The sequence below is a fragment of the Fusarium keratoplasticum genome, chromosome 3, assembly GCF_025433545.1.
Source record: "Fusarium keratoplasticum isolate Fu6.1 chromosome 3, whole genome shotgun sequence".
NCBI lineage: Eukaryota > Fungi > Ascomycota > Sordariomycetes > Hypocreales > Nectriaceae > Fusarium > Fusarium keratoplasticum.
Window position 1 is genome coordinate 3,319,931 of NC_070531.1, and position 12,403 is coordinate 3,332,333.

The 12,403-nt window shown below is 53.0% G+C and overlaps 4 protein-coding genes across 4 annotated transcripts; all 4 read left to right on the top strand.

Moving 5' to 3' along the window:
• Positions 1–4,937: 4,937 nt before the first annotated feature.
• NCS57_00435600 (2-methylcitrate dehydratase, mitochondrial) lies at positions 4,938–7,313 on the top strand (the record flags this gene model as incomplete). Its single annotated transcript, XM_053054317.1, has 4 exons — positions 4,938–5,204; positions 5,334–6,111; positions 6,162–6,732; positions 7,112–7,313. 4 exons carry the CDS (start codon positions 4,938–4,940, stop codon positions 7,311–7,313), a joined length of 1,818 nt encoding a protein of 605 aa, XP_052916477.1.
• A 685-nt stretch (positions 7,314–7,998) lies between these two features.
• On the top strand, positions 7,999–9,204 carry NCS57_00435700 (uncharacterized protein; the record flags this gene model as incomplete). Its single annotated transcript, XM_053054318.1, has 1 exon — positions 7,999–9,204. The coding sequence occupies one exon, from the start codon at positions 7,999–8,001 to the stop codon at positions 9,202–9,204; it is 1,206 nt and encodes a 401-aa protein (XP_052916478.1).
• A 734-nt stretch (positions 9,205–9,938) lies between these two features.
• Positions 9,939–10,810, top strand: NCS57_00435800 (SH3 domain-containing protein; the record flags this gene model as incomplete). The annotated part of the gene is made up of 2 exons (XM_053054319.1): positions 9,939–9,998; positions 10,088–10,810. 2 exons carry the CDS (start codon positions 9,939–9,941, stop codon positions 10,808–10,810), a joined length of 783 nt encoding a protein of 260 aa, XP_052916479.1.
• Positions 10,811–11,269: 459 nt separating this feature from the next.
• Positions 11,270–12,231, top strand: NCS57_00435900 (Protein CMS1; the record flags this gene model as incomplete). Its single annotated transcript, XM_053054320.1, has 5 exons — positions 11,270–11,504; positions 11,560–11,737; positions 11,791–11,836; positions 11,894–11,999; positions 12,050–12,231. 5 exons carry the CDS (start codon positions 11,270–11,272, stop codon positions 12,229–12,231), a joined length of 747 nt encoding a protein of 248 aa, XP_052916480.1.
• Positions 12,232–12,403: the final 172 nt, after the last annotated feature.

Consider the following 12,403-nt stretch of genomic DNA (forward strand, 5'->3'; position numbering starts at 1 on the left):
TCTCTAGCGCCAAGGCGAGTGGACTCTTTGGCGCCTCTCGAAGAGTGGATATGATGATGGCATCAACGGGGCCGAGACAGAGGACTTGTGTCAACAGCTCAGGAGGAGAGGGGATATTGAGGCTGAGACAGGCAGGGCTCTCGGGGCCTGTTGTGGTTTTGAGGCTACTGTTTCTGTAGGGATAGCGGGCGAGATGGTTGGCGAAGCAGACGAGGATGTGCAATAAACGAGAAGAGATCTTGGAGGCGATGACGATGTTGACAATGATGGATGACGATGATGATGTTCTAGAGGGAGCTATGTTGCAGGGGGAACCTGCAGGCAGGAGAGAGAAGAGAGACGGGACGTCCTTGGGCGATAGATGGCGAGCAGGTCTAGAAACCCGGAACTTGTTGCCCGTAGACAAGCAAGTGATGACGCCTTGGGAAAAACGGAGGGGGCGATGCCAACCGTTGGTTGTTTTCTTTTCACGGGCACTTATTCACTGGCGACAAGACGAGGCGAGATGGAACAAACAGAACAGGAATTAAACAGTGACAATCAGGAGAAAATGAAAAAGAAAAGAGAAAGAGAAATTCAGGAGGAGGAAAGGACCCTGATCGGCCCAGCCGGGGAACGACGGGCGCACGCCATGTTGTCGTCTCTTTTTTTTTTTTTTTTTTTTCTTCGTTCCTGTCTTTTTTTGCCTCTGCTGATTTCTGAGCGATTCCCACGACCCTACAACGAACCTCTAGATCGGACCAGCCGCGGGAGGTTTAGCCTACAGGGGTAAGGTTCATGCGGATTCGCCTAAGCAGCAAGGACCCTTCAGAGTAAGAAAAAAACGTGTGGTGGTCTAAAAAGTGACTGTTGCGACTGCAACCCAATTTTGACCAAGGACCCTGTCAACCTGAGTGCGAGCGCAGCACGGGACGAGGCGCCGTTCTATTTTGCAGGGGGTCGAGGCGTCCCCGATGAGTCTCGGCGCTTCTCTTTTTGGGCTTCTGCAGGGGATGATTGCAGCTGAGATGGATGGAAAGTGAAGCAATTGACAGACAGAAGATGGAGGCCAGAATCTTACTGATTGATCTCTTTGACCGGCCAGCCTCGAATGGTGTTCGAACCCATGTTTCTCTCCGCCTCGCAATCTAGAATCATCCTTTCTGTATCACATTCTACACATCTCTTCTCGCCTCACTTTGCCTCACTCTTTTTCTCCTCAGCGAAGTCGATCTTGCGTTGCGTTGCACCAAGGAAAAAGACGATGAGATGCGATGCAGCACCTCGGGTATCGACATGACCATCGACGGACGGGGTGACGAGATCCGTTTTTTCTCCCTCGCCCGAGACAAAAGCCATTGACTTTCAGAAAGCGGGCACCGTCACCGTGGCGCCGGAGCTGCTCCCTTTGGCTTCGTGAGGCTTTGTCGTCAAGAGGGAGCTTCACTCCTCCTCCCCGCCGCTAAAGGAGGAATCAGGGTCCAGCAGGTTTACCGACGATCAATGACATCAGAGTTGCACCCTTTAAACGACCTAGCTCCGCCACAGGATCCCCTGAATGAGCTTTCTATCGAGCCGATTCAGTCACTTTTATCGAGGCTACTGAGCAGGTACACTAATCCACTGTCTGCTAGTCTCGAGATATCCCCCGTCATGTAGGTTGTTCTTCTGATCTGCACGTAGGGTGCTGGCACGCGGCCATCGGCTACTCCCAAACTTTGACAGCCTTGGGTCTGGCCCGCTCTAGACGAACACATACACCCCTGTCCATGGTCTGACGGGGGGGCCTGTGTGTTTAGTCTCCGATATCCGTTGGCAACGTGCGTTCCCTGCGATCGAGGGAGACCCGACTCTCTGACCAGCTGACGGCACCTTTTTTCGCTCGCTCCCGTCCGTGACACACACACACACACGGGCGTCCCAGAAATGACAAGAGGCGGCGCCGCCTCAGAAGAGGAAAAAGAAGCAAATATACTTTCGGAAGATGCCGTTGCCAAGTTGATGTCTGCGCAGCTTTTGTCGTTTGACCGTGTTTCAGCGCCATCTTGACAATCGAGACTTTTCTGAATTCCAGTTACAGCTCCCAAGTGTGACACTCATGATCCCGACAAGCCTTCTATTCAGGCCACACATTTCTCCCTCACCGAGCCCTGCACGCCTCTTGTCTCTGCATCATGCTGTCTCTTTGCAGCTTGACAATGCCTTGAAAAACTCCACTCTCGCCCGTTCTATTTCTCAGCTCTACTTTGTACCGGTACCAGCTGGGATGCATGTCTCAACTCGGTTGGTTTCCCAACCCTGCTGCAACACACCACACAAGGTTTTCCTCCTTTCTTTTTTCTCGGAGCACGTTCCGCACACCTTCGTTAGATAGCACACGGCTGTTGTCAAGTCAGTCACACAGCACACCTACAGACACACCAAAGCACCTCGATCCATCATCCCCGCAAGACATGGCCAACGCCACGGGATCAAATGTAAAGGGTTTTATACAACCTCGTCGCAAATACCTTCCCAACTCCTCATGTGCATCGTGGCTGCTCATGTCTCGACTTACAAAGCCGTCCGCATCTTAAGAGTGTGGCTATACTATGAGTCGTCTCCAACCAGGACTTGCAGAGTCGTCATGCGTGCGTGCCTATGTGCTGTACCGGGTTCCCGTCCTGTTGGCTCAACCCGTCACAAGGCAACCCCTTGCCCGCCTGCATTGGTGCAACTGCCTTGATCTGCATTCCTCAACCGTCTGCAACAACACGTGCAGGAGGATAATCCCGCGCAGCACATCCGTCGGGCATTTTCTTGGGCTAGTTTGCAACTGTCGATTTTTACCAGAGATACGGGCCCGTTGGTCGCACTAGAGAGGATCCGCTACGATCTGGTGATGCTATGGTTTGTGATCGCATCGGTGGTGTTTGCTTTTCAGGTACACAAACCCAAATACCCGGGATGAACAACGGTACAGTATGTAACCGAATGTGGAAAAACACGTACTGTAGCCATGTTTCATTCTGCAACGTCGATGAAGGCAACTGGGCCTTTCAAGCTCCCCTGCAGTTGAGGTGGCTATACAGCCACACAAGAGATACCCGGCAGTCTACCCTACAGCAGAACGCCATCCTCTCTCTTTCCACGATCTCCCACTAACAATCAACGATCTCGACGTCCTATTCCAGGCTCTTGATCAAGCCCATCGAGCCTTGAATCAAGTCCAACTCGCCACAGTGACAGATCGATGGAATTATATGGAAAAGAAGCAATGCTGTGTTACGCGCCACGCATCCTCATAATGCCCCTCTCGTCTGATGAATTGCAACTCCTCGTCACTTGCTTGCTTGCGCGAATCATCTCTCATCTGCAAGTCTTGACCTGACGTAGGAGGCCACGGCCTCTTTATGCTGTCTCAGGAGCGGGCCGGTAAATCAGGAATTGAACAGGCTGTTCAACTTCCTGCAGCAGCGCCGAGTCAGCCGTTGCAGTGTGCTACAGCGTCCAGTGAGATACCCGTTGGTGTTTCTGATCCTGATCGAGGAACCCGCGGAGATCGACCGAAGCTAAACGGGGTTGCTTGCCTTGTGAGACCTATCCTGGCACAGGTTCGATTGGACTGGATTATTTACCCCCAAAGACGGCGGTAATAATGCTGCAGTGTTATTCCCAAGAGCTCAGATCTTCTTAGCCTGCTGCTTAAAAAAAAGTCGCTATCGTTCTGGCTGGGCTGCAGACGTCCACCTCGTCATTGACGCCTTACAAAAAGTCATGTCTTGTCTTTAAGCCGAACAATCTCAAAGACTTTTACCATTGATACCCTCCGCTTACCGGCAAGCCACGATAGGAGTTATCCTCGGTCGGAGCAGCGTTCGGTTCATCCGTCGTATGTCCGCTCGCATCGTCCGAGAAGCAAAGAGAGAAAGTGAGTCGGGCGCGGGGGAACCGAAGCGAGGACCTCGGGGGGCGGAGGAGCGGACCCCGGATTTTTGTGGGCGCTCTGACAGGCTGGAGAGCAGCTGTGAGGGCGGCTCCATCATGAGGAGGGGAACCTGGGGTAAGGAGATGGGGTCCAGCGATGTGATGGATGAATTGGCGGTGATGGAGAGATTATTCCAGTCAAACTGGTGTTGCAGAAGTTCAATTGATACATATTCCGAGTGTTAATCAGGGAAGATTTGTTCAATTGAAGAGTATCAAGCCCAATCCATTGCTATTGAAAGAACCGTTGATCCTCATTTTCCCCGCGCCGTCTTGTCCCAAAACTTTCACCTCAGACAGAACAAAAACAGCACTCAATCTCCCCAGCCTCAATCTCCGATCTCGCTCTCATGAGAACAAGAAAAAGAACCAATAGATAACGAATCCTGACTTCCTCGGCATTCAAATCTGGCGTGCCAGGGATTCTCCAACCATTGGAGAGCGTTCCCAGGTTCCTGGGGCGCGGCACGTCGTCGGTAAAGGGAAGCTCAGCTACGAAACCCAATTGAAGGCAGAATGAGCAAGGGAGGGGCCGTGATTGGTCGGTTGTGTGTTCCCCTCGCCAAAAACACCTGGGTCTGCGATGAGACGTTAACATTTCTCGACTGTTGTCTTGGGGAACACATGTTGGTGCACGGTCTGCACTGTGCACATCCCCTTGTATAAGGCATCATGTACAGTGCCAATATCAAAATCTCCAGCTTGGCCGTCGTCAGGCCGGCGGCTAGCCGAGGGTAGCTTCGCGGTAACCCACGGCAAACCAAGGCCCCTACAGCCGAGCGTAATAAATACGAACAAATACCAAGCTCCAAAGAAACGTGAAGCTCCAGGTGTTATTAGCCCTGAGGTTGTTTCTTCTCTGCTCGCCGTGATACCCCCTCTCTTCTCTTCTCTCTTCTCTCACCGGCCACCTCAATTGACCTTCCTTCTCCGTTTAATCGCGAAGAGGAAGTATCAATCAAAAAAGCGAAAGCAGCTTTCACATCTCCAGCATGTCTGCCGTTAGTCGGAGTCTCCGGACGGCCACCAAGCAGCTGCGCTTCCAGTCCCGGGGCCTTCGCGTCGCCGCCCCTCTCGTGGCCCGCTCGGCATTCGGTGCCGCTCGCTCGTCGACTCCCGCCTCGTACAGCGCCTTCTCAACATCCGTTGCCAGATCCTCCGGAGCTCCCAACATGGCCGCCGCTCCCCGTGAATACGATCCTGAGATCAAGGACATTGCCGACTATGTCGCCAACAAGACCATTGACTCTGAGCTTGCCGTGAGTTTCTACCTTTTGAGCTTGTGATGATTTTGCAACCCCGCCATACCCCGCCTTGGCCTCAACACACACGCACACACACCAAGCTCACTCTCACTGAAATACAATACTGACACACGCCCAATTCAGTTCGACACTGCTCGATGGATCCTCCTCGACACCCTCGGCTGCGGTCTCGAGGGCCTGAGGTTCAAGGAGTGCTCCAAGCTCCTCGGCCCCATCGTCCCCGGCACCGTCGTCCCCAACGGCCCCAAGGTGCCCGGCACCCCCTTCCAGCTTGACCCCGTCAACGCCGCCTTCAACATCGGCGCCATGATCCGATGGCTCGACTTCAACGACTGCTGGCTCGCCGCCGAGTGGGGTCACCCCTCGGACAACCTCGGTGCCATCCTCGCCGTCGCCGACTGGGTGAACCGCACCAACAAGGCTGGTGGTAACCTCGCTGGCGGCAAGATCTTCACCGTCAAGGATGTCCTTGAGGGCATGATCAAGGCCCACGAGATCCAGGGCTGCCTGGCTCTCCTCAACTCTTACAACAAGGTTGGCCTGGACCACGTCGTCCTCGTCAAGGTCGCCTCCACCGCCGTCGTCTCCAAGATGCTCGGCCTCAGCGAGAAGCAGATTGCCGACGCTGTCACTCAGGCCTGGGTTGATGGTCAGAGTCTGCGAACCTACCGCCACTCCCCCAACACCATGTCCCGAAAGTCGTGGGCTGCCGGTGATGCTTGCCAGCGTGCCGTCAACCTCGCCCTCAAGGTCATGAAGGGTGAGCAGGGTGTTCCCACCGTCCTGTCCGCTCCCGTCTGGGGCTTCTACGATGTCCTCTTCAAGGGCAACAAGTTCGAGTTCCAGCGTCCCTATGGCAGCTATGTCATGGAGAATGTCCTCTTCAAGGTCTCCTATCCTGGTATGTACCCCCAATCGACAGATGAGTGAGCCAAGACTAACATACTCCAGCCGAGTTCCACTCCCAGACCGCCGTCGAGGCCTCTGAGAAGATCCACCACATCCTCAAGGCTCAGGGCAAGTCTGCTGCCGACATCAAGGCCATCACCTGCCGAACCCACGAGGCTTGCATCCGCATCATTGACAAGCAGTTCAAGCCCATGGACAACTTTGCCGACCGTGACCACTGCATCCAGTACATGTGCGCCACCATGCTCGTCTTCGGCCGCCTTGAGGCTACCGACTACGTTGACGGTGGTGAGGCCGCCACCTCTCCCCTGGTCGAGTCCCTCCGCCAGAAGATCAAGTGTGTCGAGGACCCCCAGTACACCAAGGATTACCATGACCCCAACCTGCGAACCATCTCCAACGCCCTCACCGTCGAGCTTAACGACGGCACCGTTCTGGAGGAGGTCGCCGTCGAGGCTCCCCTGGGCCACCGTCTCCGCCGCGAGGAGGCCAAGCCCGTCATCCTCGAGAAGTACAAGCGCCACCTCGGCCCCCACTACCCCGAGGCCAGGGTCAAGGAGCTCGTCGAGCTCAACCTGGATGCCAAGAAGCTCGAGTCTACTCCTGTGGATGAGTACGTTGACCTGTACACTGTTGAGAGCAGCCAGTTTGTGCAATAAGCGAGTACTCTGGGAGAATGAGCTGGAATGGATGGAAAATGGCATTAAATATTAACGATAGCGATGTCTATTTGACTCAAAATGTGTAGTTACCACTACTTTTCTGTTGCCCTTGCTCTCAAAGTGAACTTTGTCCACTTCCTGTGTTCAGGTCATTTTCCTTACGTACCCACAGGCAGCTGAAGGCTCTATGATGCGGTGTGACCGAGCCGATATCTCATTCCCATGTACGCGTGTCTTCTAATTAACTTATTTGTGTGCATAAGGTCATTAGTGAAGGAAGAAGAAACTTTGGTGATGCCTGGCTGGTTGTGAAACACGTTCAATTCCTAGCCCGTTCGATAGCTTCCAAGCCGACCAACAGCCTTACGAGCCGGCTGCCGCCGCCGCCGAGCATAGGGGCCAGCACCCTCTTCCTCCTACCCTCGATCATCAAAAGAAGCGCCACATTAAGAGCGATACGGAACTGCTCCCTTGGGTTGTAGTTGTTAGATTGAGTCAGCAGGAGGAGTACGGCGAGGAACAAGTCGGCTAGGCAGCTACTGTAGAATACAACATCTCGGCGAATTGCCAAACTTTGATTGGCGCAACAACTTTGAACACAATGGCCAACTTAGACAATGCCAACTGGACAAAAGAGGGGGGGGCGAGCAACTCGTAACAGGACAGAGAGAGTATGGAATCTGTCATTTCATGTATTTGTAAGATGCATGATGGCTGAGTTCAGTATCAAGGGCATGCATACGATGCGCAAGGCACTGGGACATACTGCATTGGCCGAGAAGGCAGGACCTGAGAGATAGATGTAAGGCCCCATAGGGAGCTAGTAGAAATGTTCTATAATGGGCGGCCTATTCATATGCAACAAGTTTTAACGATGCATCGTACATGATCACTGCGCCCCCCCTCCGCCAACCTTGTTTCATAAACAACAATAACAACGCAGGTTCGTGCACAGCTTCAGATCCTCAAGATTCTGAATCACAGCCTTAAAGGGTCAATCCCTAGATATCGTGAATCATAGTCTCGGATGGCTATAAGTAAAGCTCCTCGCTCCCGATCTCAGACTTGAATTCTCTTCCTTCATCCTCCTCATCACACCTCAGATCTTTGGGTCGATCTGCACAAACACAAACACAAACACACAGACATAAAACTTTATTTCTTTGTCTTTCTATCCCATCCCATCCCATCCCATCCCATCCCATCCCATCACGACCATGGAGTTCTCGCCCACCCACCCTCGCGACGCCTGGCGTCCAACACCTATGACCATTGCCGAATTCCAGTCCGCCATGACTGACGCCTGCCACAACTACTATGGCGACACATCTCGAAACAAGCTCTACGACAAGATGAGAGTTCTTGCTGTCCATTGGGAGGTGGATGAGACCTGGGTGGATGGCCTTCAGATTGGCAACCAAGCCAGACGGATTCATGAGGTCTTTGAGCGGTCCTATGGCTACACTGTCGAATCTTTGTCGCTCAAGAATCAAGACCCAGACCTAAATGGCACATTCTCATTTAACCTTCGTCGGATGCTTCATGGACTCAAAGAAGACGACTTGGCCATTGTCTACTACATTGGTCACGGCGACCGAGACCCCAACGCAGCTGACGGTACCCATCGCTTGCTTCTCACCCCATCCGATGTCCCAGGCCGTCCACCTCAGTGGGTCGACTTCCAGGAAGTTCGAACCCAGATCATCGACCCATCCCCTGCGGATGTCCTTATTCTATTAGACTGCTGCGCTGCCGCTGGGGGTGGCATTGGACATCGCAAGGAGCTAATCGCAGCATCAGCGTTTGATAAGAATACCCAAACTGGCCCAGAAAGTTTCACCGGCATCCTTGTCCAGCAACTCCAGCATGCCATTGATAGCCGGCATATTCTGTCCACCGCTCAACTCTACAATCGCATGGCTACTTTGCATCTGATCAGGCCTGGTGGAATTCCCAAGCTCAACGCAATGCCCTACTTCCTCCAGAATTCAGGAGCGACTCGGATGCCTATCATGCTGGCTCCGAATATGGCTCATAAGACATGGACTCCAGGGCCAGTTGTCCCACTGTTTCGAACTCCAGTCAATGTGGTCCTTCACGTCCACCTTCGAGATGCTAACGCTGCAACTTTCGACCAGATGAAGCATTGGCTTCTGGTCAACCGCCCCTACAATGTTCGCAGGGTTGAGATCAAGTCAGTATTCCCATCATTGTCTATGATTTTCATCATCATTGTCACCTTGGACGTGTGGTACTCCCTCCGCAACCACCCCGCTATCTCATTCATTGGCTTTGAGATCAACACCAACGCAAATCCGCAGAACAATCCGGTTCTGCAGGCGACTCAGTCCAAGAAGATTTTCAACACTGTCTCTGAGAGCTCATCGGCTGACAACCAGAAGGAGAATCAACCACTGAAGTAGGATGGGATAGGTTTCGGGGAGCTAAGCAGGACACGGGTAGTCTTTTCATCATTGCTTTAATGTACCTAATTCAAAAAGTTCACTTGCTTTCGAGATAGCTCTCCTCTCAAATGGCATTGGATGTGGCAGACTTGACGTTTTTGCAGTTGCTTACTTATAATCCACTATTGAGTGTGAATAAAATACTCCGACTTGCTGGATAAAGAGGGATCCATATTAGGCGATGTTGTTTCCCGCATCTTCCTCACTGTTGGTTGTAACCATTTAGGAATTGAACGTGTTTCACAACTAAGCATCACCTAGGCCTCTTTTCCATTCACTGATGACTTCATACAAACAAATCCGCAAGTTAATTAGAAGATACGCGTACATCGGAATGAAATACCGACTCGGTTACACCGCATCATAGAGCCTCGCGGCGTTTACGAGTGGCCCAACCCCGTGATTGGGTCGGGAAGCCGGCATGCCAAGTCTCCCCGTCTCGGCGAGGGGCAGCACCGCCTCAATCCGCCCGCTTTATTTTGTAGGGGTCTGGTCCGTTCTCTCTTGTTGGTGCTCTTCGGACTTTGAACAGGTCATGAAACTCTCTTCTCTCATCTAACTGGCCTTGACATCCTGTCACCACTTTCGCTTTCCGTGAAGCAATCATTCATCGCTGCGACTGATATCTGTGTCTTTGTTCACATTATCCAGCGATATATCCATTTTGCCCCAGCGCAACTCCGTCTGCAGCCATGGCCGCTGATCGCCAGACCATCATCGAGGTGAACCGGTCGCTTCGGAACATCAAGAATGTGAATAGCCTCACTCCCCATCGGCCATACTCGCTATCTCCTCTGAAATAACGTACGGCCGTTCTATGCGATCATCTAACACCGTCCAGGAACTCGAGAACCTCCTCGAAAAAGGCGTGATTGATGACTCGGTCTATGAGACCATCAACACCGCTCTCCCTCCCGAGTCCTCGCTCTCTGGCCCTCTCCGCACCGCGACCGGCGCCTCCAACAACAACGCTGCCGCCAAGGCCGCAACTCCCACTCCCTCCCACGAGCCCCCGACCAAGGCCTTTGAGGACCTCAAGGTCAACAAGGCACCCTCTCCCGCGCCACCCGCATACGAGCAGACGCCTCCTCCCGGCGTCCCCGCGCGCAACGTCAAGCCCACCGTCGCTCAGGCCCGCGCCCTGTACCGCTATGCTGCCTCTGACGGCCGCGACCTCTCGTTCGAGAAGGATGACCAGATCGCCGTTTACGAGTACATGAACCAGGACTGGTGGATGGGCCGCAACGAGCGCACCGGCCAGGAGGGTATTTTCCCGCGCAACTACGTCCTGGTCGAGCAAGAGACCAAGAAGGCTGCCATTCCTCAGCAGCCTCAGTACGGATACCCTGCGCCGTCTCACGGCCCGCCCGCCCAGCAGAACCCTTACAACTCGCACGTACCGCCCATGGCTGTGGCCGAGGGATCTTCGGGCCAGCAGCAAGGACAGGAGGGAGAGAACAAGATGGGACAGTACGGCAAGAAGTTTGGTAAGAAGCTGGGTAACGCCGCTATCTTTGGTGCTGGTGCGACTATCGGAGGAAACATTGTGAACAGCATCTTCTAAGCCTCGACGGCATGAAGAGTAAGGACATTGAAGGATATTACTTTGCGGGTCAGGCGCTGGTATTACTTGGCGTTTGGGTTCTAGGGATATAGACGCGCGTCAGAGGAGGATGTCTGTTTTCTTATCGTACCAAGTAGGGGGAATTAATAACCTTAAAGAGGTTTCAAGTAGAACAAAATCTGGGCGACTATTTACTGTGCAATCAAAGTGAGGTGAATTTCATGACCTCCCTTGATATCAATCATCATGAGCCCGCCCATCTGCTTCACTCATGATGAACTCCTGGTGGATCTGGTGTCCTAGATACAGTGCCACAGACAGTGCGAATATCCATCCCTAGCGCCAATTCAGCCATGATCAAATTCTGGCACTGTGCAAAACATAAAATTTCTTGACGCCTCAACCACGACCAACTCTTACAATCTCGCAAGGAAACACCAAACCACAGAGACCATCACCATGTCGGCATCAAAAAAGAGGCAGGCGGAGGACAACCCTTCTCAACCCAAGCCCAAGAAGAATAAGAAGAGAAAGGCCAATGCCCCGGATGATGACACCCTCGACACTGAGCTCGGTCTCAACACCCTGTTTACAAAAATGGACAACCAGCTTTTGGCAGATCACCTCGCTCAGAAGCTGAGTCGATTCGGCAGTGATCTGAGTGCCGTGGAAATCTCTGATCTGACTGTATCAGGTAATACCAAGATTCCACCCGCTTCTGCCGAATATACCTGCTAACGATGCGACAGCCAACGCCATCCAGGACACGACTTCATGGCAGGAGACGAGGACGTTGGACAAGTTCCCCGACTTCCTCGAAAGCGTCTCGGAGAACCCTGAGGGTCTAAAGAAGTCGCCCAAGAAGAAGGGCTCGCCTCATACGCTCATCGTTGCAGGAGCGGGTTTGAGAGCAGCTGATATCGTGAGGTGCGAGGCGCATTGCCATCCAAGAGTCAAGTGGCGAAGCTGACAGAAATCAGATCGATGCGCAAGTTTCAGAGCAAGGACAACACAATCTCCAAGCTGGTAATTTTCGTCTTGTGTCCCGTCAATATGGTCAATTGCTGATATTGGATGGAACAGTTCGCCAAGCACATGAAAGTCGAAGAGCAAGTCAACTTCCTTCAGGGCCACAGGACTGGTATCGCCGTCGGCACACCTGCCCGACTCATGGACCTCATTGACAACGGCAAGTCCCTTCTACCACACTAGAAAGAAACACGGGGCTGACTCTGACAGGCGCACTCTCCCTCGACAACCTGAAGCGGCTCGTCGTGGATGCCTCCCACATCGACCAGAAGAAGCGCGGCGTCATGGACATGAAGGACACCATGATGCCGCTTGCCAAGTTCCTGGCACGGAAGGAGTTCAAGGATCGGTATGGTGATGAGAAGAAGCCGCTGGCGTTGTTGTTCTATTAGATACGATACCCATGCAATAGAATTGACAGCAATCTGTTCCTTTTTCTGCTTCTGCTTCTCTTTCTCTTCAGCTCTGGTCTCAATGACGTATTCACTTGGCAGTTCACATCTTTGCCCGCTTCCTTATCTGAGTCTGCTCCAGCTGGCGATGGTCACCGAGATTCAAGGAGGG